Raw genomic sequence first — 26,204 nt, forward strand, 5'->3', positions numbered from 1 at the left:
AGTTCATGTAAAAGAATAGATTTGACAATGCTTGAAGAAACCCCTGCCCTCACCCTTAGAAACTGGAAAACTTTTACCCATCATTACAACACCTATAAAACCATCATCTGAACTTTGAAGGATGTTTCCTTTGCATCACATTCCTTGCAAGCTCTCTCACCTCTCAAACTGTAGTCAATCATTTTGATCCATTACCAAAAGGATCACTATCAACTTAATGGAATCTTCCTTTCTTCCCCTTTACACTCATAATGGTTCTGCAGCAGTATCCCCACAGAGGAAACCTCTATATTTGCTTTCACTTTGCATCCAACCTCACTCTGCATATGGATGAAAATCTCCTAAACTATTTCTTTCCTCTCCACCAGATTCATCACCAGGCTCACATAAATGCTAAGTACAAAAATACTTCTGATTGCTTCGTATCAATAAGTCTACTGGTCCTGATATTGTCCTTTTACATTACCCTCAATGTGACTCTTATGTTCTCTCTTTGCATGGATATATACTTCATTCTTTGGAAATATGTTAAAGTGTGTCCCATTCCCAAGAAAAGCAAGCTTTCTGATATAACAAAGACCTTACCAACTACTGTCCTGTTACACTCACTTCTAACATTTAAAGCCTGTCTTAAAGACAGTCATAAACAACAATCTTCTCCATTGCCTTGAATGTCTTTCTCTCTGTTAATACCACCAGTATAACTTCCATAAATGCAAAAGATTTATAGGCAGCATACTCTTCTTGAATAGTAAACTCCTAAATTTAGCACTAATTTCAGTGCTCCATAAGTTTAAGACATTTCACATTTGTTTATCAGCAGTTATGACAAAAGTAGAAGGAACACCATAAATTTAACAATCACTCTAATTTTATTCTACATTTCATTCCTATAAAAAGTTTTTAAGCTATAACTTTTGATGGTTCTATACAAATTTATTTTCTCATAATAAAAGAAACCAACAAAATCATTGGGAAATATGAAAAACAGTTTAATTTTCCACAAAATCATATTCAAACACAGCAACAGCTGTATATATTATTGCTGCAAAGGAGTTTGTTGCTTGAGTAACAGGAAAATGAAGATGTATTTCGTTGACTGCATGGATAATAACTGAAGTAAACCTGGGAACATTTAACTGAATACTTATTGTGGTATAAAGGTATTTGGTTTTTGTTATTTACCAAGAACAATATAAATAATTGTTGACTGGAATAGAGAGAAAAATCATGCCATGTCCGTAGAAATTTCTTATGAAACAATGTATGGATGTTCAGAATTGGTCTGTGCAAGAACCTGGAGTTGTTTGTGCAAACGTCCAAGACCATCTGCCTGGTAAGGGTGGAGTCAGTCGCCTTCAACAGTGATTAATAAAAAGCCCCAAAAAGTTTTTAATATGGGACAAGAAGAACATAAAAAAAAATATATCACACTATAGTCTCTCACTGAGTGGTCATTTTATACTGATCATGTGAAACTATGGTTGTTCACTTGTGGTGTCTGATTGAGTGTCTAGCAGTTAGGTTTCAGATCACTGCTACATCATTATTTCAAGTCATAATGAAACAGAAATCTTTACAATTCATTGCATTTATGTTTGCAATATCATGACATTGAATACAACTCCAAAAAGAAAAGTTCTTGGAATATTTGTCAAAATACAATGTTAATCATTTGCTACCTATTTACCAACAGGTCATAGACCCATGGGAGCAGAAAATCATAAAAGAAAAGGTGCTATTCTATTAGAAGAAGAAGAAGAAGTTCATTTAGGTAAAGAAACTTTTCGAAAAATTACACTTTTATGATTTTCACATTAACAAAACCAGTGTCAATTACCAGTTACTTCCCTTTAAATTGATGCGTAGGCGTTAACAACAAGCCCATCTCACCGGTAAATTAATTGATATCAGCCAAAATGGAAATCGAGGATCATCCCATTGTATGCATTCTCATATTTTTATACTATATGCATACTTATTTTAAATCATTTTAATTTGTTGTTGATAAGTCTACAATCGATATTGGTTTACTCTCTTTTCGTTATCTTCCCATGTTTATGTTGAACTTGTCTTGCACTGTATTTTAACTTCTAATAACATATTGTTCATAATTATTTGAAGATTAATATTTTATTTATATATGTTCCTTCATATCCTTAATGTTAAAGTTTCATGTTAGCGTCTCTCATTTCACTCACTAAGTAGTTTCACTTGATTTATTGCGTCAGGAAATAATAATTTCAATAAATAATTCTTTTTAAAATAATTGTATTTATAAGGATCAGAATGGTATTTGTAAAATGCGCACCACATTTCATTTATAATTGAATTTTTGAGATAAACGAAGCACAAATATTTTCAAACAGGAATTAAAATTGGATTCATTGAAATATTATTTCTTCGCAGCGCTCACTAAATGTTTCCCCTAAATTTTGTGTTCATATCAAGACAGATAAACACAAATTTAATATTTTATTTGTATTTTTCTGTTATAATCGAGTCAATGAGAAAACCCTCTATGAGGTCATTCTATTCGCGTGAGATAGCAGCCGCCCAATCATTCCCAAATTACAATCAACCATCATTGAAAACAGGCAACTGCGCAGTGCATGAAAGATGAAATGGTTATTGTGAAAACACTTCTGATAGGTCTGTTCAGTCAGGTTTAATCTAAAGCTATACAGGGACAACATGATTTTAGACTACTTTTCATTTCCTGCCAGTTATTTATACTTTCCTTTCATATTTCGGGACCATTTTCGTACCTTTTACATTGCTAGGACATGAATATCCTTAATGTTTCGGGTACTACTAAAGCAGCGCGGGGCACTGTCATGGTATTAGCTGTCAGAAGCGAAAGTAGAAAAATCTAAACAAGGAATGTTACTGCTGGTTTGAGTTTTTACAGATTTCAACTCAAACCAGCAGTAACATTCCTTGTTTAGATTTTTCTACTTTCGCTTCTGACAGCTAATACCATGACAGTGCCCAGCGCGGACCCGAACGCGCAGTCGCGCGTCCGCGCTAGCTAGTCTTGAGTGGTCGATCCTAACCCTAACCCTATCCCTAACCCTAACCCTAACCCGCGTGTGCAAATGAATACGTATTTAGGGTTAGGGTTAGGATCGACCACTCACGACTAGCTAGCTCGGACGCGCGACTGCACGTTCGGGTCCGCGCTGCTTTAGTAGTACCATGTTTCGTGCTATTCAGTACCGCAGGTTATAGTTCGATTCTCTGTAAAGTACTGTCATTAATCTTTTTAGAGGTCAATAAAATAATTACGAAGATGTACTTGCATAGCAAGTGACCTGATCTGGGATTGTGTGCTGGAACGAAAACAGTAGCAACGGGGATGGTGTTTAGAAGCCATTTAAGAAACACACAAAAACCGTTAGATTCACTTCAACATTTAAATTTAATTTGCCAAAATATTTTCGTCGCTTTGAGACCGCGACCTGTTCACTGACAAAATTCCATGCTGCTTCGAAATGACTTATAAACACAATAAAATAATTACTTGTACAAAAAGCCTTGACTGAGTACATTAACTCAACCCTGGTTCTTAGCAAAAATCTGTCGATGCAGAATGCAATCTAATATGTTATCATGTATGTATGTTGATGCTTTTTAAGGAACAGTTCATGTTTACAAATCAAATCACTCGCTGATTAAAATGCATACATTCGAATTTCTATTATACCAAAATATAATTCTCAATATTTTACAATTTTGATTTATTAACAGTTTTTTTCTTTACATTTATGCTTTATTGTTTTTATTTTAACAGATGAAAAAGATTAAACATTACAATATTACTGACGAGGCAGATTCGTACATGGTTTTTCATGTATATATGGATCTTTGTGAAGGTAAATATTTGAATGTGCAAATGGTAACAACACAATTTAATCTATACTATGGATTAAATGGTGTAATTACTGTATGTATAAGTTTATTGTTATTAATTATAAATCCTAGCAGACCCATTGCTACACACTTCTTTGTAAGTATGTATTGAGCATACTATTGTTTTATTTTTTCTATTTTTGAGAATGGTGTCTTCTCAAGAAGATCCCAAGGCTGGCTCCCATTAGTTACTAATTCTCTACAAAGTTCTTTTTTTTTTTTTTTTGTGGTGAGGCATATATTGTGCTACACCACCACCTGACCTATGAGCAAAATTTGCTCTGTTGCAAGTATTTAACCCAAGCTCTTGCCAAGGTATTACCATGAGATTTCATAGTGCACCAAAACCTCTAGATCACCAAAACAAAAACTGAACCTGCTGATCAATTTCCTTTCTCTTCTCTAACATCCATGGTTTCTGATCCAATTTTGGCCTCCACACATCATCTCTTACTAATATGCAAACCACACATTACTCACTGAGACAGAAATCTCCCCACCCTTATCTATAGTCTATTTCTGCTGTCCAGACTACACTCTTTACTCAAACTTCATCCTGAAAGGTGCTGTCTGAATATAAGTACATTCCGCTCTCATCAGAAACAAAGACTTCTAATTATTTTGTTTCAAAGTCTGCTTCCTCTATTGCTTTCTAAACTTCTCAAATCCCCAATGTCTCTTCAACCATATCTATTCTTACATGGGGGACATCTATCTAGGTGCAGACTGCATGGTTGAGAAGCTTGATTTGCAACTGCAGGGTTATGGGTTCAGTCCCAATACATGATACTGTCTGTCATTATAGCCCTAGGCCAACCAATGTTTGTGAGTGAATTTGGTAGACAGAAACTATGTGACAGCCTGTTTTATATATATATTTATGTGTTTGTCTCCCCACCCACACACACACACTCTGCTTGAAAATCAGTGTTAGTTTGTTTATGTTCCCATAATGTAGTGGTTCAGCAAAACAGACCAATAGAGTAAGAACTAGATAAAAAAAAAAGTACTAGGGTTGATTTGACTAAATTCTTCAAGGTTGTGCCCCACCATGGCCACAGTCCAATGACTGAAACAAGTTAAAAATAAAAGTTAAGAACTACTTTATCCTTCGCTGAAGTCTTCGTTCTCACACTCATCCCATGCTAGTGCTACTATTACTGAAACCAAATCTTTTACAATCCTTCATTGTCAATATCAAGTTTTATACCCTACACCCATCATTGACTGACAAACAGACTCTGCTAGCACCCTTGATCTCTTTCTCACCCACCAAACTCAACCTTTAATAAACTATCCTTTCCTACTCTAGGCACACGGCCCAACATTTTGGAGGAGGCGGGGGCCAGTCGATTAGATTGACTCCAATACACAACTGGTACTTAATTAATCAACCCCGAAAAGATGACAGGCAAAGTCAACCTTGGCAGAATTTGAACTCAGAATGCAACGACAGACAAAATACCGCTAAGCATTTTGCTTGGCGTGCTAACGTTTCTGCCTGCTTGCCACCTCTTTAGTAAACTATCACCATCTCTGTACCTATTGAGTTGTTTAATCACTGCCTTGTTGTAACTACCTACCACATATATAAACTGACACCCCCCACACACACAAACACATCTCCCAGCCTTATAGCACTTCAAGCTAGAGCTCTACTAGCAGTATACTTCAGTCCTGGCCCATCAGAAACAACTTCATAAGTGACTAAAATTATCCTCATACGTATATTCTTCCACATCCCCTACACAACTAAAATGTGCTGCAGCAGTTCATATAAAGAACATGGCCTACAATGCTTGAAGAGAATTCCTACCCTTACACATTGAATGGTCTTTACCTCGCATTGCAACACCTGTAAAAAGACAGTCAATAGGTGCTGCCACTCCTTTTAGTTCCTTGCCAAAAGGATTACTATCAACCTAGCAGATTCTTTCTTTCCTTCGCTTCTCAATCATAATGATTCTATAACAGTACTTCTATGAATAAGACTTCCCACTTTCATATCTGACTCCATATTGTACACATGTAAATCTCCCAAACTATTCCTTCACACTCCATCAAGTTCAAAACCATTCACACATACATGCCAAATGAGAGGCACTCCAGTTGGTTTAAACTAGCCCACCACTCCTGATCATGTTTCTTCCATTACTACCAAACAATGCAACCCAGAGCTAGCCCCTATTCTCACCAAACTTTCCAATCCCTTCTTTCTATTTGTCTGTCTGCCTCTCTTTCCATCTGTCTATCTGTCTCTCTGTGGATATGTTCCAATCTTTGGAAATATGCTACAATATTTCCCAGTCTTATGAAGGTTTCTCCTTGCTTTTTGTTGTCCTATTCTACTCATTTCTAACATTCCAAATGTAACTGACACAGCCATTGAACAACAATCTTCTCCATTACCTTAAATCTCTCTTATTTTGTAATAACCACATGGATATCCTACGTCACATCCAGAAAAAGAAACCATCTAAATGTCTTCTATTATAGCCTTAGGCTGACCAAAGCCTTGTGAGTGAATTTGGTAGACAGAAACTGATAGAAGCCTTGGTTTCTCCACTCATTACAGTGACTCTTTCACCCCTGTCTCTTCCCTATCTCTCTCTCTCTCTCTCTCTCGTCCTCCCCCATCCCTACCCCAGCATGGTAGAATAAGATGTTGCACATGGAACAAGTTTTGAGGACTGAGTGGTGTACTCATAGGGAGGGGTGTTACTGAAACTGAAAAGAAAGGTGTATAATACATGTGTGAAATATGTAAGATATGGATAATGAACATGGAGTGGTAGAGAAGGCTGGAAAGAACAAAAATGAGAGCAATTTAGTGGATAACAAGAGTATTATTGAGAGAGAAGACAAACAATGCATTGCAGAGGATGGTAGTAATTGAACCAGTGAGAGATATGAAGAGAAATGGAATGAGGTAGTTCTGTCATGTGATGAGGAAGGATGAAAATTGATGGGTGAGAGGCATGACAGAAATGAATGTGGAAGGAAGTAGGGAAAAGGGAAGACCAAGAAAGACATGGTTAAAAGTAATATTGAAAGAAATAAGTGCAAGGGAGTCAGTGAGGGTGTGTGTAGAGTACAGGACAAAATGAAGACGACAATTATGGAGCCCACAAGAGTTAATCTCTTACAGCAGGAAAAATGAACTTAAATACTCATGTTATTTAAATTGGAATTTTGGTATAATATTCTCTAAAGTTATTTTATTGTATTTGTTATGACTTGAAAATTCAAAATATTTGTAACAAGAGAATTTTTAACTCATTTCCAGATAATTTAAACTTCTTTTCGAATATATTTTTATTGGTTTCTTTTCAGTTCAGAATTGGTGGAATGTACGTGTCCATATGTGTCCAGAACTGAACTTATTGTTCCTCTCAGGTCATCCAAACTGTAGTGAACCACAAGAAATTGTGCTACCTATTGAATGTACAAAACAGATTAGTCCTCAAGACTTAAAAAAATATACTTCATACCTCAAAGTAGAGAAATGTCCCAATGACAGGTGAGTTAATTTTGTTTACCTGATAATGTAAATATATTCTTTTGTAGGTCATTGCCCATGAACTCTTAACAGACGAACTGTAGACAAAGTCCTTCATTGTGCACTAGTTATTAAGCTGGTCTGCAAAGAAGGGACTTCCAGTTAGACGGTAGATATGAGCTTAAATGGCCAATCATACTCCCGCTTACAGTGAAGATGATTGATGCAGAATAAATGATACTTCAACACACTCTAGTTTGTGGTTATTTTTATGTATGGCTCAACAAAATCTATACTTCAGTCATTGGATTGTGGTTATACTTGGGTATTATGTTGAGGGGTTCAAGTCGATCAAATCATCCTCAGTATTTATTTTTTAGTACTTATTCTATGAATCTCTAAGTTGCAAGGATGCAAACAAACCAACCAACCCATTTTGCCAAGCTATGAAACAGACCCAACGCTATGTGCACATGCACACACATACAGACAACAGGCTTCTGTGCAATTTCTGCCTATCAAATTCATTCACAAGGCATTGGTCAGCTTTCTTTAAGTGCCATGCATTTATTGATATATGGACAAAGTATAAAGCAAACTTCTGTAGGATTTCAGTTAATGAATTAACTTGACCACAATATATTAATATTTATTGATTTTGAAGGGATAAAAGACAAGTGGAGTTCAGATTCAGAACATAACATACAGGAGAGAAATTCAGTTCTTCTACGTCTGAATTCTTGAGATTAAACTGAAAATAATTTAGGCTCTGATATTGCTCCATGTCATATTTATATTTTATCTTTCATCTCGTCACAAATTAATAGGTACCAACACACAAGGGGTAATTTCATTGACAATATCCTTCCCTATCTAAACCCACTAAATCCTCTTTTCCCTTTTACTTAATGATCTGACTCCCACTTCTTGGAACTCTTATTTTTCTAATTCTTTTTCCTCAGAAATGCATGCTTTTAAGTCTCTACAACTCACTTTGAACTACTATACTAAAAGATTTTATACAGAACATGAACGTCATTAAGCTCTTGTATTGTTTCTTCTCCTTGTAAAGTAGCATAACCCTAGATGTCCTTGCCACATTGTCACCTATTCACTCTATCCACTCTCCTTTTTCTTACTAGTCCCTATAACCAATCCCTTTCCTTTCCTCTTTTCTTTGCCATACCCCACCTCAAATTAGTTACTACTCTGTTACACTGTTACTCTCTCTACTTTGCATGTCAGATTTCTGAAACAGTAATTCTGTATCTTATCCATTTTGCTAGTTTATCTTCCTTTTCTTTGTTTTGATTAAATTTCTACTTTCCTTTTTCAGTTTAACTGTTGCTGTCTATGAAAGTGATTCAACTATTGTATATCTCCGAGTCAAGGCAGGTCTTTTATTTCCTAACAATCCAGACACTGAAGCTCACTCATCGCAAGCTGTATGGAACAGAAATCTTTTTATGTCTCAAGAAGAAAAAGATTTTCATTTTCATCAGTTTCAACAAAAATACACTGGCTGACTGTTGTAAAGAACATTCCAATTTGAATCTCTTCCAAACTAGCATATATTTCTTGTGTTAGTTTTTATGATTATAGCTGTTATCAGCTAATATAATGGCTTTTTTGGACATGTTTTAAACTCTGTTGACATGAAAAGAAGGGAAAAAATTTAAAAACATATGTAGTATTTGAATCATAAAGATTTTTTTATATATATACATTCATATACATATATATATATATATATATATAAAGGACCGTCTGTGTGCTTGTGTACCTGAATGCATGCATGTACATTTGTGTGTATGTGTGTTTATTGGTATAAAAATTCTTGATACTGTCACAATATTTGAAGAAAGATTTTCTTAAATTAAAAATTATTAATTAGACAAAAATATTCTCTAAAAACAAAGAAACTGAAAAATACAAACCATGTGAAAGGAAGCTTTTTTCCTTAAGGTTTGTGTTGATCATTGTTTTAAATATATATATATATATATAGTTATATTATTCTATTCTGAAATAATATTTTACTTTAAAAGAACTATTTCAAGAAGATTGTTACTCATTTGGGATTTATCAATTGTTTATCAAGTTTATAGTATTATTGAATTTAGTGTCCTGGCAAACCAAGTTTGCAACCAGCTTTTCTATTCCTATGTGAAGCCAGTTTACTTCACTTATGTTGTTAATATCTTTTGGAAAGGCATGAATGTTACAATTGCCCATTCCATTTCTCCAATAGACATTTTCCTTCTCTTGTTAAATGTTGTAGAAAACATACAATCAAACAAAGAAAACATACAGAATAAATTGCATAGTTTGTTTTCTATAACAAACACAAAATGGGAATACATATTCTTTATTTGTTGCCAATAGTGATGTAGTTTGACTACAACAGGATAAAGTTATTGTTAATTTAAAAGGGGCCACAATAGTACCTTTTAAATCAAGGAATGTTGCTCAAATGTTCTGAAACGGCAATCTTATAAGGAGTGTTGGAGTATATATATATATATATATATATATATATATATATATATATATATATATACATTTGTGTGCTTGTATGTGTACAAACGAGTTATCAGTTGTAGACATGACTGCACTAATGTATGTATAAAATAAATGTGTGGACATGCAAGTGAGTCTGTAATAGATGTGTGTATATAAATTATGCATACATATGTGATGTTACAATCCAGATAACACATACTTTCAGTAAAAGCAAGCTAGAAAGTAATGTAATTATATTTTTGATATAGAATAGTCTATTCTGTTGATGACAGCATGTGTAGAATGACTGATTTTGATGCAACTTGTGTTGAAAGGGCTATGAAACAGTAAGAACTGTATATTGTGGCATTTTTGGCTATGCATTGTTGCATGGCTGTGCATTGTGCGCAAGGTCACTGTTGCTATGAGAACTGCATTGGCTACTATTAATGACCTCTGTATCTATGGAGCTGTTTGTTGGGTCACTGCTATCAGCAATTAGATATGCTTGTTGATATAACAACATTCTAGTTGTGGATTGGTTGCTAGGAATTAATTTAGCCATCAAATTTATTTATTTCACCTCAAGAACATGCCACAAATATAGTTTTTTATCATTTTGGGGAAAGATTCCTTATAATATATCACATGTGTAAGTCGCAACAGCCTTCCTGCAGTTCCCCCTTTTCAATTGGAAAGGGTTATCTGTTAATATGTATTAAGTTTACACATTGAATGTGTAAACTTCTTTGAACAACTGGAATTTGAAGCATCTATAGTTTCATTGATATTTAAAAGTTATACTAATAAAATGACATTTAAAATTATTTATTATAATTGTAGCAAGAGAAATCTAATAAAATAAGTGTTATTTAAATAACATCCATAATAATATTCTGCTTGTTCTTACTTATCTTCATGTATGTGTTTGTTGTAAACAACTTTAATTAAAGAATTAAACCAAAGGCATGACTAAAATCTTTAATGTAATGAAACAATAATGTAAAAATCTATAAATTTATGCATCATAAGAGAAATAAGAAAATTTATAAAACATGGAAATTTTATGGATCTGGCTAGTTTAACAATTTATTTAGTTTCGTTATAGAAAAAAACCTAGTCATCTGTCAAGTAAATCCATAGTATAAGTCATAAAATGAATGTAATGTTAAGCTTGAGACATAGTCATAAAGAATAAGTAGAGGGTGATGGTGGGGACTACTGAGTTTACAGACCTTAGTAAATAAAAATTCAATATTTTTGAGAAAATTATTCTGAAAGCATATTTTGCTTGTTATTTATATAACTATTAAATATATATATAAAAACTAAAGATACTGAATATAGATATTGTTACTAAAAAATGGTTATCTATTTTTATTAATGTTATCTAACAAAATCAAAACTCAATATCTAAATTAATTTTAGAGGCTAAATTCAGACATTTCCCTCTTAAAAATTGATATTTTGTTGAGGTTATATATGTAATTATGGATAGTTTGCTTCCCATTTTGTGATTATCCACGTATTCTTCTGAGTCATTAAGATACAATGAAAATTAAAAACAAATAACTGGTTCTTATGATAGTTATCATCAATGGTAACATAAAAATTTAAACATCTTCCATTAAATGAAACATTGTGTTTGATATATATTACATATACCACTTTGAAAACATTGTATGAATACTTAAAGATGATGAACTGACAGATGCATTAGAATGTTAGGAAAATACCTTGTACTTGTTTTGGCTCTTTACTTCCTGAGTTAAATCCCACCACAGTTGACATTGTCTTCTGTACTTTTGGTGTCAGTATGATAAAGTACCCATCAAATGCTGGGGGTGATTGTATTGATTTACCTGACCCTTCAAAACTGCTGGCCTTTGTGCTTAAATCAGAAACAGTTATATGAATACTAAAATAGGATGTATTATTTGTTATAATGAGGTTAACTGAAATGGTGTTTATATTTAAAGAAAACATAAATTGTCATAACTTTAACTCTTTAGCATTCAAATTACTTTGTCAAATGTTATACTTATTTATTCACATTGTTTTGAATTAATCATGTATTATCACGTAACTTTGAGATTTTGATGATGAGCTGGTATATTTTTAGATTGATATTGTAGGGCAGGTGTGAGAAGCCAGATTATGACAGTTTGAACATAAAACAGGTGGAAATGTTTGGGCTGGATATGGCTGATTTAAATGTTAAAGGGTTAAATTATAGTTTACTATGCTTATAAATATTGTAAAATAGTTAAAAATACTATAGAAGAATATTAATAAGAGTATTTGAATACATATCTCTGATGTAACTGAATAATACCTTGGTTTGATTGCACAAGATTTTCAAAAAATTATGCATTTAAGATTTTATAATGCAAAGGTATAATCATTAAAGAACCATATGAGTTACTTTATTCAATATAATTCCTTGCTGAAATCACTTTCGTAATTTGAGGTAATTATTTTGAAAGATTTTGTCTTGGTGTATGTTTAGTTTCATATCTTACAACTATTTTTGAGTTAATCGTGATAATTACAAACATTAATTGCAATTTATTTCTTTATTCTAAACTCAATCAGGCTCATCTTGGCCAGTGAACTAGATTATTAATACCATTTTATTTATTAGTAGATATTAGATAATTCATTATTACAGGGTGGGTATTCGGTATATGGATTGTTAGTTATTCAATGGCTGTCTACATCTCATCTTGCTCAGTTCATGTTATACTTCAGTCTGTCTTGGAAATTGTGAGTAGTAGTAACTGAATATCAAATTGACACTTGGTTTTCTTAGATCAGTGACTTACATTGTTGATTTTCATTGTTTCCATGTCTTTTTCGACCTTTAAACAAAACATGGTAACCATTGCACACCACTGAGATTGTAAAAATGATTAAAGTGAGTGTCACACACATTTAGGACTATTGATGTAATTCCTGTCAGTTTTGATTGTGTAGATTGTAAATAATTAAACGCTCTGTGTTGACCCATTAAACCATTTACTAGATAAATGTCTCAAACATACAAATTTGCTGTGATGCTCATATTTCCTTTCACATTTTTAATTAGAATCAATGCTCTAACTACAGGATATTAAATCTCTTTTAATAGAAATTTCTAACATTGGTACAAAGCCATCCATTTGTACACAAAAAGTACAGTCATTTCAGAATACAATCAAGTATACTTTAGCTGCATTTTAGGTTAAAAGTATTTTGAATTATTAATGTTATCTTAAGAGACAAAATGTCTTTAATAATTTATCTACACTGTCTCTATTGGTTTCATCTGTGATTATCATTAGAATCTTATTCTTTGAACATGTACATTTTATAAGACTGGATTCCTGCTAAGAAGCTTTATTTTTGAACAATGAATATCTTCATCCTCTGAACTCTGGATACTTGTATGAGTAATGATATAAATTTAAGTGGGTTTCTTTTCATTTTTTTTTTTTTTTTTTTTTGTAAATGCAGCCTTATTGAGCTGATGTCAGTTTTGAGCATATTGATTGGGTTTTTAGCAAGCCTTATATATCAAGCATCTTTAATTGGTGATTGATTTTTCTCAGTTTCCTCTGTGTTTCTCTAACAATTATATAAATTTCATTCTCTAGCAGTATGTAATTTATTTTCTTACTCTGTATCTCTTCAACTATTTATATGCTTCTTTCATTTAGCCTTTTTATGTTCCTCTGTTCTTACTTTTAGGGGCTTCCGAGTTTCTCTTTTGCAATATTTTATGTTCTAATATTCTTTAATATTCCATGCACTTCTACAAATACATGAACTCTTATAGATGAAATTCTTATGTTCTAGCTATCCATGAGTAGATTTAATTTGGTGATCAATCTAAAGTTTAACATTACTTTTGAATATAGTTACTTTCTAAAATGCTTGGTACATCAGAATTGTGTTCTAATGTTTCTCTGAATTCTCTCTGACAAATACTTACAGTAATGTGGAGACATAATAGAGTTTGATTTAATCTCTATTCTGTGCTTAAAAGTAGTTGTATACCTTATATGATGGACCAGGTATTTGTTATTCAGAAATGTCATTTCCAGGTGAATCATTTCTTCAATATAAATTGAAGTATTGATGCAGGTCTTTCTTTTGTCCAAAGTTTGTGGTATTAGATAATTTCAGTTTGGATGTTAATCATAATTTAAGTAGAGTTCACTGGCTATTGATTTTTGATGCATTGATGCTATGAAACCTGCTTCTGTCTTTGAACCAATACACCAAGGAATGGTAATTTGTTGTTACTTTCCCTCTTCTAGGTGAACTAAATTAATATATGTGGATAACATCAAGTTCAACTTGGTGTTATCCATATTTCATCATCGAGCTGTTTATTTTTAGTGTGGTACTTTTTAAAGCTAGAATCTTCAAAGTGTTCCATATAGATTTAGCTATTACTGTTGATAATAAACCCATAGCCAACCCTTTCATTTACGGTAAATTTTATTTTCTACCAGAAAGCAGTGACCAGTTGGTAGTTTTGTGCTCATGAAGACTTTGGGGTTTTTTTCTAGTCTGCTCCTGACAATCGTGACAACTGACAAGGCACCGTCTGTTAGAATCATTGTTAATAGGTTTACCACATCATAACTGATCATTTTGCTAGACATGATTTGCTTGTACTCAACTTGTTCTGTGAAGCATGTTGAATTTTTCGCATGGGAAGAAGTTCTGCCCAAAAGTACCAAGAGTGGGGAAAGGATGTTAATCAGAAAAAAACTTAGTAGATAACATGGTGAGTGTCTGCATCTAACAATAGACTCAAAGGTACCCCAAGTATATGTGTTTTGTAGAGTTCTCACACATGCATATGTCATCATCATTTAACATCTGCCTTCCATGCTGGCATAGGCTGAACAGTTTGACAGGAGTTGGTAAGGCAAAGGATTGCATCAAGTGCTATTGTGTACTTTGGGATGCTTTTTAAGACTTGATGCCTTTCCTCTGTGTGTGTTTGTATATATATATATATATATATATATATATATATATATATACATAGGTAGCTAACTATTGTGTTGTATAAGCTCTTTGTATTTATATAGTCAGTAAAATGTTGTTTTTATGCACAATTGACAAAATGTTGATGAAGCAAGGCTTTTCTTTAAACCTTTTGGTATCAAATCACCCAAGACCCTCCTGGTTTTATGGTACTAACATCCTGTTTTAAAGTGATCTAAATTAAAGCTTCCTTTTAAAATTCCAGGTTTATGTTCATTTGAAACTGAACTTAATAAGACAAAGTCATTCTACTGTAATCTTTATTGTTTTAAAAATTAACTGAAAGAAAAATAAAAAATGTGGTAGCAAAAGGCTTATCTTCTTGTAGTTATCCTGATTTTTAAATGCCCTCAACTTGTCAGAGTGTTATATCCTATCAGAGATAGCAGCTGCATTACCCTTCTGCTCTTGTCTGAAGGTAGTAGATTGATCTACTATGCTTCTGGAGGGTTTTGTTGTCATGGTTTTCAAAGTTTGATCTTCTTCAGTACATTTTAGCCAATTTTTCAAGCACAATGACTGATTTTTTGATTGGGAATAATGTATAAATAGGGAATTTGCTTGATAGTAGTAACAAAAAGCCCTTTGTTTAGCACCAATTCTTCAGATTTGGCTAACTGGTTTTTACTAAAGTTAATCAATTTTACTGCTTGACATTTTCCTTCCTGAGGAACATTTGTCTTTTCCAGAACCTGTTGCTTTTTAATATTGACTGTTTTACACTTTTCAAACATTGTGCTTGGGATGTGCTATCATGACACCTTGAGGTGTTAGTAGGGTTCTTCTATTTTTTCAATTGATTTTTGATCATTTGTGCTCCAGGGATTGGTATTGGCTTGGATCATTGATTTTGGCTAATGGCATTCAGTTACTGTATTTTAAGATACGCTTTTTTCTCTCAAAACATCTCAAAAATTCATCCCAGGAACTATATCCAAGATTGCTTTAAAAATTACATGCTTTAATGCATTACAAACTTTATATTCTTAATATGTGCTGCTGAAATTGGTATGCATCTAATATCTTTGAGCATCTTTTATACCATCAAATATGGTACTGGTACTTGAAGTAATAAAAACAAAGTGATCCTTGGTGAGATATTGTCTCAGAAATGTCAAGTAATGTAACTGAATACTCCATGGTATTTAGTCAGACACTGTGCCATTTTTTGTCACTTCACCACTTTTAATCCTTTTAATATTAAAGTGTTAAAATATTGAAAAAAATATTTTTTCAAACCAGAAAGTCTAAATATTCTGGTGTCATCCAATAATTTTCCAACTTAGAAGAACATTTTCAGACTCTTGTAAAAGTAGGTTACTTCCATTATCAACAATAGCAACATCTTTACCAAACAACTGGATATGTAAAAAAAAAATATTACTCTCCCCACTCTCTCTCTCTCTCTCTGTTCTTGGTCAATTTTGGCCTACATCTGACTTAACCAATAACCATCAACTAAAAGTACACTCACACCAGTTCAAATTCTCATTTACATCACATGTCCAAATTTCATTTTTACTTTTTTTTTCAGCCAGCAACTTTTGATGCTTCTTCTAGACAATTTGTGTCTTGGTACTATGACTCTCAAATTTACTTTACATCCTAAATCATTCAATAAACCAAACCAAACTCATTTCCTTTCTCTTGTTGGAATTTTTCCAACTTTAAGCTGGCACATAGCCTGACACATGAACTATACAACACAGAAACTATTGTAAGCTTAACAAAAAAATCTAAATTAAAATATGTTTGAAATAGTTTGTTGTTAATAGTTTTTACTTTATTTAAAACTTTAAGTTGTTATGAGTATGTTACAAAACAACAAGTGATCACATAAAATACTTAGGATGTTGCACTCATGAGCGTGAGATCATAGTTTCAGTTCCTAGACTGGGTGGTGCATTGTGTTCGTGAGCAAAACACTTCATCTCGTGTTTTGCTCTGTGATCACTTTGACACCTGACGTGTGGTACACCATGTATCTGTTCAGGCAATGTTGATTTAATGGATGGAGTGAGCTAATGTACAGCACATACATTTGATCACTATAAACAAATCATTTGTGCAGGTCATTCAGCAAAAGCTAAACACTCATATGTCTTCTTTGACTGGAGAGTCCAGCACAAGAGTAGAACAAGTTAAATTCATTGCATGATATTTCAAAGGAGAATTCTATTCACCTTCTTGTACATTGAAGGTCCACCCTAACACTTCATCACCAGCATTTTCTCTCTCTTTTTTTTTTTTTTTTTTTGGTTAATCCCATCAACTCTTCTATAATGTGAGTAACCATTTAGTACCTCTACAGAAAGAAAGCTGTTCTGTCCTGGCCTTTTCTTTCATATGTTAACCTCTCATTACCTAGCATAAAGCTATTTGTCTTGACTGTAGCTCTACTCTGTCAATGGGGATCTTAGTTTTGTGAGTTACATGGCAACCTCACTAGTATTAGTGCCATGAAAAAAGCACCCAATAGACAGCAGAAAATGAGTGGCATTCGTAAGTGCATCCAGCCATAGAAACCATGCCAAAGTGAGCTTTGGAGCATAATGCATTCCTGCAAACCACCACATCCTGTCAAACTATTCAATCCATGCCAGTGTGGAAGAGAGACAATAAAAGATAATGATGATGAGAAGAATGATGAATACACCTGTTTACAATGTGTAAAATCCTTACAATAAAACATCCACTAACAGCACCTTTGTTCTTACATTGGAAAATAATTTGGAATGAGCTAAATGTAACTATCACTACCAACATAACTTCTTGGACATTACTGTAAATCTTAAGATTGGTAAATACTATCCCTATACAATGTGTAATGAGGATATCATAACTTCATACACGGGAATTCCACAGACCCTCAACTGAAATTAGAAACTTGGTGCCTGTATCAACAAAAGGAACTTCAGTTTAACTTCAGACAGAAATAGTTTTGCTGGAGCTGAGCTCTATGATGATGAGTGGCAAGGAGTAGCTTAAGTTAATATACATAGAAGATCCCCCATTCCTAACCTCAAAGGAAGTCATAAAGACGAAAAAAGATTGTTCAATCCTCTGTTCAGCTAAGATGTCTTCACAAACATAGCCAGGAATTTTTTTTATCCCTAATTTGGTGAAACTTCCCAAGCAAACATAAATGGCATAAACGTTTTAATGAGCAGAATATAAAATTAAGTTACTTGATGACAATGTGAGTTTTTCTAGACAACACTTTCTCTTGGATGAACATCAGTAGGGTGGAGATGAGAGACTTATATACATAGGCATAGGCAACTGCCAGTTTTCTGAAAGAAATCTTATCTAGACCTGTGCATACATGTATGTGTAGGTGAATGGTTGACCTTGATTGACAGACTGTCATGGCATCTTATAATTTTTACATTTAATAATTAATACGTATAATTTTAGTTTGAGCAAGCACTTCTTACCTTGTCTTTTTAGACACAAAGACAACACACATGCATGTATGTACACAGATACACAGATGTATACATGTGTGTGCAGAGTCAAATGGAATCTGACATACTTAATGCTGGAAGTCATAAAAAATTCTTAATCAATTAAATTACTCTCAAATTAAGAATTAAAGTAATTTGCTTTAACCTCTTTGTTACCATATTTCTGTTGAGATGTTCTGTGTTACTTTCAATTAATTTTAAATATAACAAAAAAATTTAGTAAAATAACTTAGTTATCATTAGGCTAGTGCTAGGAACATAAATCGTGACTAAGGTTTGGTGGAAGATTTTAATTCAGAACTTTTGAAAACAAGACGTTTGTACTACAGAGCCAGAGGCAGTTTCAGTTGGTATCAAGAGGGTTAATTACAGTGCTTGGTAAAAGATCCTAGAAATTTAAATAAAACAATTTAATGGAGACATGACATCAAGTGGAGACCGAATTTTATCTTTGGAAAATATGTTGGCAATTCTAGTCCTGGGCATGTTTTGGTATTGTTAAATCTCCTCAGAGAAATATTGGGTAAAAAAAAAATAACTAGGTTTTAGAACATCTCAATGAATATAGTTGTCTTGTGCAAAATTATTTCCTGATTAGACAATTTTGAATAATGATTTTGAAATATTTCCTAAGGGTGCCTTCTACATGAAGAACATATAGTTAAATGTAAATCCATGTATACACCTGCATGTCACCATTTAATCTTTTATCAATTCAAATTTAAGGGTTCTCTTTCTTGCTTTCTTTGACAGGATTTCTCATTAACACAAATAATTTTTCTGTATATTAGAGGTCTAACTTTAATTGCTTAAAAATTAGTTTGATGTACTACATTAAATACATTAGTTCACCATACAGAAAGCACTCTTGGGAAAATTTCCAGTATCCTTAATATCTAATTACCCTATCAATGAATAATTTTCCCACACAAACTATAACTCAGGTATTGGCTGAATGTACATGGAAGATGATACTTAATTTAGAATATTAAATATGAGTGAAACAGGTATGGAATTGTACTTATAGAGGAAAGAATTTCCTCTCTGCTGCACATCTCCATTTAATTTTTAATTAATTCAAATTTCAGAGTTTTTTCCCCTTACAAAGAATTATTTTTATTGCTAATGACTTTGTTTCTCATTTCTGGTTTAATTTCAGTTGACTGAAAAATTATTTGTGCCTTACAACATTATATATGTTAGTTCACACTTAACTATTTACACATGTATGTATGTATGTATGTATGTATGTATGTATGTATGTATGTATGTATGTATGTATGTATGTGTGTATGTATGTATGTAGGTATGTATGTATGCATGCATGTATGTATGTATGAATGCATGCATGTATGTATGTATGTGTGAGTGTTTGTGTTTGTATGTGTAACATGGGTATCAGGTAGGAAAATATTTTACTTCAAATTATTTTAACTAATTTGGAGTTTAAAAAATTTGTAGCATAACAGGAGAGATTTTTTTTTTGATATTGTTTCCTGTATTTTGATAGCAATTAAAATCATTAGCTTAAATATTTTAGCATCATAACATTTTAGCAATTACCGAGTTTATGAAAATTAACTTTTCCCACCCATCGAAATATCGAAATTAAATATCGTTACATTTAAATCTGTATTCAACTCGGTTTAATAATTTTGGTGCAGTCCTACCGGAAGTGAAGTTGTCGGCGTTTTACCATCTACCGCACATTCACACCGTAGAGAGGATAACCAATCTACAAATATAAATTTATCTATTTTTATACTCGCACACACATACAGATACACGCATACACACTTCTCTCTCGGTGAAGATGTCCAACTTCAGGCAGACACCGCTCACTTGTTCTGGTCATACCCGGCCTGTAGTTTACTTGGCTTTCAGTGATATAACCCAGTACGGATACTATCTCATCAGCGCATGTAAAGGTTCGTCGAACACTAACTTCACTCTATTACTTGCAGCCGATTTGTACCATAAATGTTTGTAGACACTAACACACATGATACAAGTATTTATATAATGTATGTTAGCATCTAGTTTTGTGTATATCCATATGCATGTCAGCGTGTGTGTTTATAACGTGCGCCTGTTACAAATAGTTGGGAACGGTTGGGTTTAGCTATGCAATCGTGATACTATTTTCTTATTGTAATTTTGGAAAGAATTGCCGTAATTTTATATAAAATATCCAAATTTCGTCAATCGAACAATTTTCCGATTTATTTTCCTTTTTTTAAAAAATTTATTTTACCGGCGTTGCTCTTCGGTCATCGTGTTAATTAACATCTATATTAATTAACTACAGACTTTTTAACATCCGCATGATGACAACTTACATGTTTGCTGTTATTGACAGTGCTAAGCTGGTTTACACTCCCATTTAAGCACCTCGATCGACACAAGAAGCTGCTATGATGAATTTAAGCTTCAATTACATCTCAACTGTTTCTACATTTCATATTTTTTATTAAAAGAAGAAAAAAAATGTTGATGCGCGTTGAAATTAAATTGCCCTCCAAAACGTCAATTCTTATCGGCATGTGTGGATTGATTAATAAATCAGCTGGAAAAGATCGTGATAACACACCTTTGTGGGGAAGGTGTTAAGCTGTTATTTCATCTATTAACTCATATATGGTACTCAAATGATGATCGCTTACAAAGTATTTGTGTGTGTGTATGTATGTATGGATGTATGTATGTATATATATATATATATATATATATATATATATAGATATATAGATATAATATTAGGGATAAAATCCAAAATTACAGGTAAAAACTCAATTAAAATCAATTTATTAAAGATTAAAATTAAATTAAGTTTCACAGTGGATTTTCATCGATGAGTTCATGAACCTTGGTTCTTTTCCCTAAAACTATATATTTATATATATATATATGTGTCGATATCTATAATTTGTTAACTTAAAGCGTCAAGTTTTATATGATCTTACGGGGATATTTTTAGAATAACACTAGTTGCGTGTGAAACAAAAATTCTGTCTAGGTAGAAAGGAAAATGGGACCCATTACTTAGTTATTTGCATGTAGATGTTATAATTTAACTTGTTCTCTTCTTTCTATTCAACTTTTACAATGGTGTGTGAAAGAGCGAGAAATCATTGCTGCACCCAAGGAAGACTTAAGCATAATCATTTGTTTTATAAATTATATTTAAATAAAATTCTTCATTTGTTCTCCGTGTTATCTTATACCTTGTGGGTATTTCACATTATCAGTATCTGCATCTTCAACAAATGCATAAATATGAAATACATAAATCACTGTAGAACATTTTGTAAGTTTTAGATGTAGGGCGAGTATTTTCTGTGTTTATGATATTGTAAGCTATTTTGTACACACAAAATATATTTCAGATTGTGATATGTGGTGTATATATGTGTGTGTCTGTGTTTACACACATGATATATGGGGGGCTAATGCAGTTTCGCACCTCTCATATCATGTATACATGTAGCATGTGTGTATATATGTTGTGTTACCATATATATAATACTTAAAAATTGACGAGTATTTTAATTTTATCTAATATATATATTGATAATTAAAATATTCTTCAATTTTATTTTTAATTTGTATTTGTCATCTGGAAGATTCTGTTTAACAAATTCTTCCGTCCCTCATCGAAAAATATAAATATTTGCAATGCTATAATCCCAAACCCATACATAGCATTCTAATCTCTTGTCTTGTAATTTTAATCCGGCGATGTTTCGAGAGAACTTGTATCGAAACATCGCCTTTAATCCTTACCAACAGTTCTAATCTTTGTTTATTAGCTATTTAATGCCTGCTTTTCTATAATCAGTCTGAAATCTCAGCATGTTCACATTTTCAGCATGATATATCTAATGTGTCTTGATGTGGTTTCTGCGAAGAATTAGACTTGTTACACAAATAAGTCAATAATATAGTTCATTCAAGTAAATGGTGGCTCCTCTTCTAGAATAGTTGATTGTTCGTATGTATTCTTTTAAATTAATGTATTGAGAAGTGTACAATTAGCTTCTTAAACCCTTTTTTTTTTTTATTTGTCTTCCAGATTCTAGTTTAATGTAAATTGTCAGTGTTTGGTTTTTTTTTTTTAAATTCTTGTACTCTTATCTTTTTTTTTGTTTTCTCTCTATCTGATGCTGAATAACTGATGTTTTTTTTTATTCTTCGTTTCTTTCTTTTGTAATGAATAAACAGAATATCAAATAACAGTTCAACAGCTCCTTAATTGGCCTTTATTGGAAATTTTCTTTAAAATCCTTGATTCTACTCAACGCTGTGTGTGGTGTGTAGGGTAATACTTATTTAAAGGATTATAGTTTGTTGTGTGCATGTCCTCGTGCGCGCACACACACACACATACAGAATATATATATACGCACACACACATATACATGCACATACATACAAAGACGTAGACTATTGTATGGAAGAAAAAAAACAGAAGCATCATAATACCAAGTATATAAGCGTAATATCAGATAAATACACCCAACACTCCTAATGAGCTTATAAACACTGGTTCATACATGACTCCCGTCTGAATGGTACATCAGATCTGTTAAGACTCCCAGATCTGTCTAGATGAATGAATATTACAAGTGCGTTGCCCAAATATACAGCAATACACAGTGGATTTAAACTCAAGATGTGTATAATGCTAGTTTAATACTTTATCCATCCAAACATTTTGCGTCTCTGATATGTTTGTGATATCAATATTTGTCTAGGATTAAGTATAGTTACTATGGGGATAAATCTTCAAATTTCTGTTTTGCATCATAGTGTCATTGAAACGATAATGTATCACGTTAATGTGAAATTTGATCATCTTAACGATTTTCATTTCGTTAACATTTCCTTTAAAAATGCCAATGATTATGAAAAACGTTAACCTAGGAAGATGTTGAATTTAACACCACCTACTGAATATTGAAAATAAAAATTGATAATGATTAAATCATGTTTTAAATCCAGGTTCATTTGCGTTAAGTGACTCGTTTTCGGTAGAATACTGGTTTATTATTATACTCAACACTCTTGAAAATGTTTACTTTCTCTTCACAACAGCTGTGATTAAATACTCAGCTCAGAAACAAAGAAATACATGTATTGGATATGAATATGCCACCAATGTGGCTCAGTTTATTATATCATCATCGTCGTTTAACGTCCACATTTCCTTTCTTGCATGGATCAGATTTTCTGTGGCTGGATACCCGTCTTTTCACCAACCTTCACATGTTTCCAAGTAAGGTAATATTTCCCCAAGGCCAGATATGTATTTTTACTGAATATTGGAAATGAATGACACTACTATTTTATTTACCAACTATCATGCGATGTCAAGACAAGGTGACACGAACACGCTCTCTCATAGGCATACATATACACACAACAATCTTCTTTCAGTTTCCATTTACCAAATTCACTTATAAAACTTTGGTCAGCCAGGAGCTATAGAAGACACTTGCCTAAGGTGCCATACAGTGGGACTAACCCGAGACTATGTGATTGAGAAACAAACTTTTTAACTTACACAGCTATGCCCACACTTACACTACTAAGTAAATATATATTTGCTGAAACTATCATTTCAGTCATCTTACTGCCTTAAATGTACATGAATATATAAATTATCTGGAAATATTTTATAATCATTTCATTGACTTCTTGTCAGTTGAATTAACTGGGAAGTTAATGAATGTCCAACTATGACTATGTAATGAGAAACTCTTATCAAATGATTCGTTTGTTTTGTACATAATTTCCATTGGTTTTTATTTTATATATTCAAAACTGTCTTCTACATCATATACCCTCACATGGCATCTTCTGAAATTGTTGCTAGCAATTTTAGATATAGTCAAATCAATTTCATATTTGAAGACATTTGATGTATAATTGTGTTGGCTAAGCTTTTAACTATTTGCATTTGTGAAAAATGTTTCAGAAGATTATTTTCATGAATAAATATTGTATACATGTTATCATAATTATTTCATGTCTATTTTCTGATACTTGAATAGGTTAGTTGAGTCTTCTCCATGACAGCATTCTTTTATCCTGTCCTGCTTTCACCACTTACGTCCATGTCTTTTTGACCTTATTTTTCCATTGGTTCTTTCCACTTGGTACACCTAGTACTTCTTTACCCATCTCTCATTATCCATGTGCATTACATGTCTGTAGTAACTCAATCATCTCTCTTGCACATGGCATCTGATTTCTATTATATCCAGTTTTTCTCTCAGTTCATGTACCTTGTCTTTATCTGAACTAACATTATATTTCTCTTGGATCATGCTCGCTTCATTCCTTTCTAACCTTTGCACCTCTTCTTCATTTATTACCCATGTCTCATTGCCATACAGCATGCAGTTCACACACAAGCATCATACAATCTACCTTTACTGGGAGAAAAAAAAAACCCTTGGTTATCGTCAGAAGTAATAACTCTGATCTTGTTCTGGCTGCTATGCTTTCTGAACATCCTCCACCACTGCTGGTTAGGTATATCTCGATGATGCTTCATCATCATCATCACTTAACATCCATGTTCCATGCTGGCATGGGTTGGATGGTTTGATAGGATCTGATGGGTCCAAGGACAGTATCATGCTTCATTATCTACTTTGGCATAGTTTCTACAGCTGGTTGCCCTTCCTAATGCTAACCACTTTACAGCATGTACTGGGTACTTTTTATCATACCCTTAGCACTAGTGAGGTCACCATGCAGCTTACCAGACAACAACCTCTGAGTGAGGCAGTCTTATGCTAGAAGAGGAATGTAAGGAGCCAGAACAGATTTCTTGCTGTAGAGGGACCACATGGCTACTCACATTTTACAAGAGAGGATGAGGAATGATTGGGATGGAGATTTTTTTCTAAATATTTTGTGTGTGTGTGTGTGTATATATATATATTTACTGGGAAATGGATGCGTGGCATTCAATCATATATTAATATAAATAATATATATATATATATATATATATATATGCATATATGGGTACAGGACATCACAAAACAAAAACAACATGAAATACGAAGACAGACTTTGGTATGTGAACAATGAGAGAAACAAATGGAAAACAAGATAAGTAACATAAAAAACGACCCGTCATCAGTCGTCGGTTGTCCATCTACTCCTCATTTCGAGCAATTAACAACAATATGAGGCTTCAAAAAGACAGTTGCTCCTGCAAACCAAAATAAAGTTTGGGATTTGCGGAGGGTCAAAGTTGGTAACAAAAACAGGACAGTGGAAACATACAACAAACCAAACAAAAACAAACATGGAGGGGTGTTAGGCCAGATGAGGTAAGGTAGCAAATGCTGGAAGAATGGAATATTGTCTTTGCCAAGGGAAAAGATAGAAGAGGAGACAGATAAGAATACATCTGGTCTGTAAGACAGACAGAAAGAAATGAAAGATGATCATGTGAGGAAAAGAAAGATGGACGATGGTCACGTGTGAACAATGAGAGAGAGTAAAGGGGAAAGACGGAGAGAGAGAGATATATGTATGCATATATATATATATATATATTATATTATTATACACACACACACACGAGTGAATGGACAAACGAAAGAAGAGCACCCAACACATTTATTGGGAGTTACATGTATGGATCAAAACAGTTGAATCAAACAGCTTTGACTCGTATATATATATTGAAATCAAATGCTAACTTTTCAGATATGATTTCTTTATAGTTACGATAGTTGTTAGTTCGACTAGACAAAACT

At 33.0% G+C, this 26,204-nt stretch overlaps 2 protein-coding genes across 2 annotated transcripts in view; both read left to right on the forward strand.

The window, feature by feature from the left end:
• Positions 1–1,835: 1,835 nt before the first annotated feature.
• On the forward strand, positions 1,836–10,807 carry LOC106879522 (tRNA-splicing endonuclease subunit Sen15). The gene is made up of 4 exons (XM_014929146.3): positions 1,836–1,943; positions 3,794–3,875; positions 7,246–7,432; positions 8,748–10,807. The coding sequence occupies exons 1-4, from the start codon at positions 1,920–1,922 to the stop codon at positions 8,935–8,937; spliced, it is 483 nt and encodes a 160-aa protein (XP_014784632.1). The 5' UTR covers positions 1,836–1,919; the 3' UTR covers positions 8,938–10,807.
• Positions 10,808–20,100: 9,293 nt separating this feature from the next.
• The window catches only part of LOC106879517 (serine-threonine kinase receptor-associated protein), a 30,783-nt gene continuing 24,679 nt past the window's right edge, over positions 20,101–26,204 (forward strand). The window contains exon 1 of the mRNA XM_014929140.3: positions 20,101–20,351. Coding sequence (XP_014784626.1) covers positions 20,237–20,351 — 115 coding nt within the window. The 5' untranslated portion in view covers positions 20,101–20,236. The remainder of the gene's footprint in view (positions 20,352–26,204) is intronic.

The sequence above is a fragment of the Octopus bimaculoides genome, chromosome 2 (assembly GCF_046866305.1).
Source record: "Octopus bimaculoides isolate indiv1 chromosome 2, ASM4686630v1, whole genome shotgun sequence".
Taxonomy (NCBI): domain Eukaryota; kingdom Metazoa; phylum Mollusca; class Cephalopoda; order Octopoda; family Octopodidae; genus Octopus; species Octopus bimaculoides.

What these genes read in the sequence shown, in the direction of transcription:
- LOC106879522 (XM_014929146.3), top strand. Translation starts at nt 1,920, where the DNA reads ATGGAAATCGAGGATCATCCCATT. An exon ending in AAATCGAGGATCATCCCATT is followed by an intron (nt 1,944 to 3,793) that starts GTATGCATTCTC and finishes TTATTTTAACAG; the next exon opens with ATGAAAAAGATTAAACATTA. An exon ending in GAGAAATGTCCCAATGACAG is followed by an intron (nt 7,433 to 8,747) that starts GTGAGTTAATTT and finishes TTCCTTTTTCAG; the next exon opens with TTTAACTGTTGCTGTCTATG.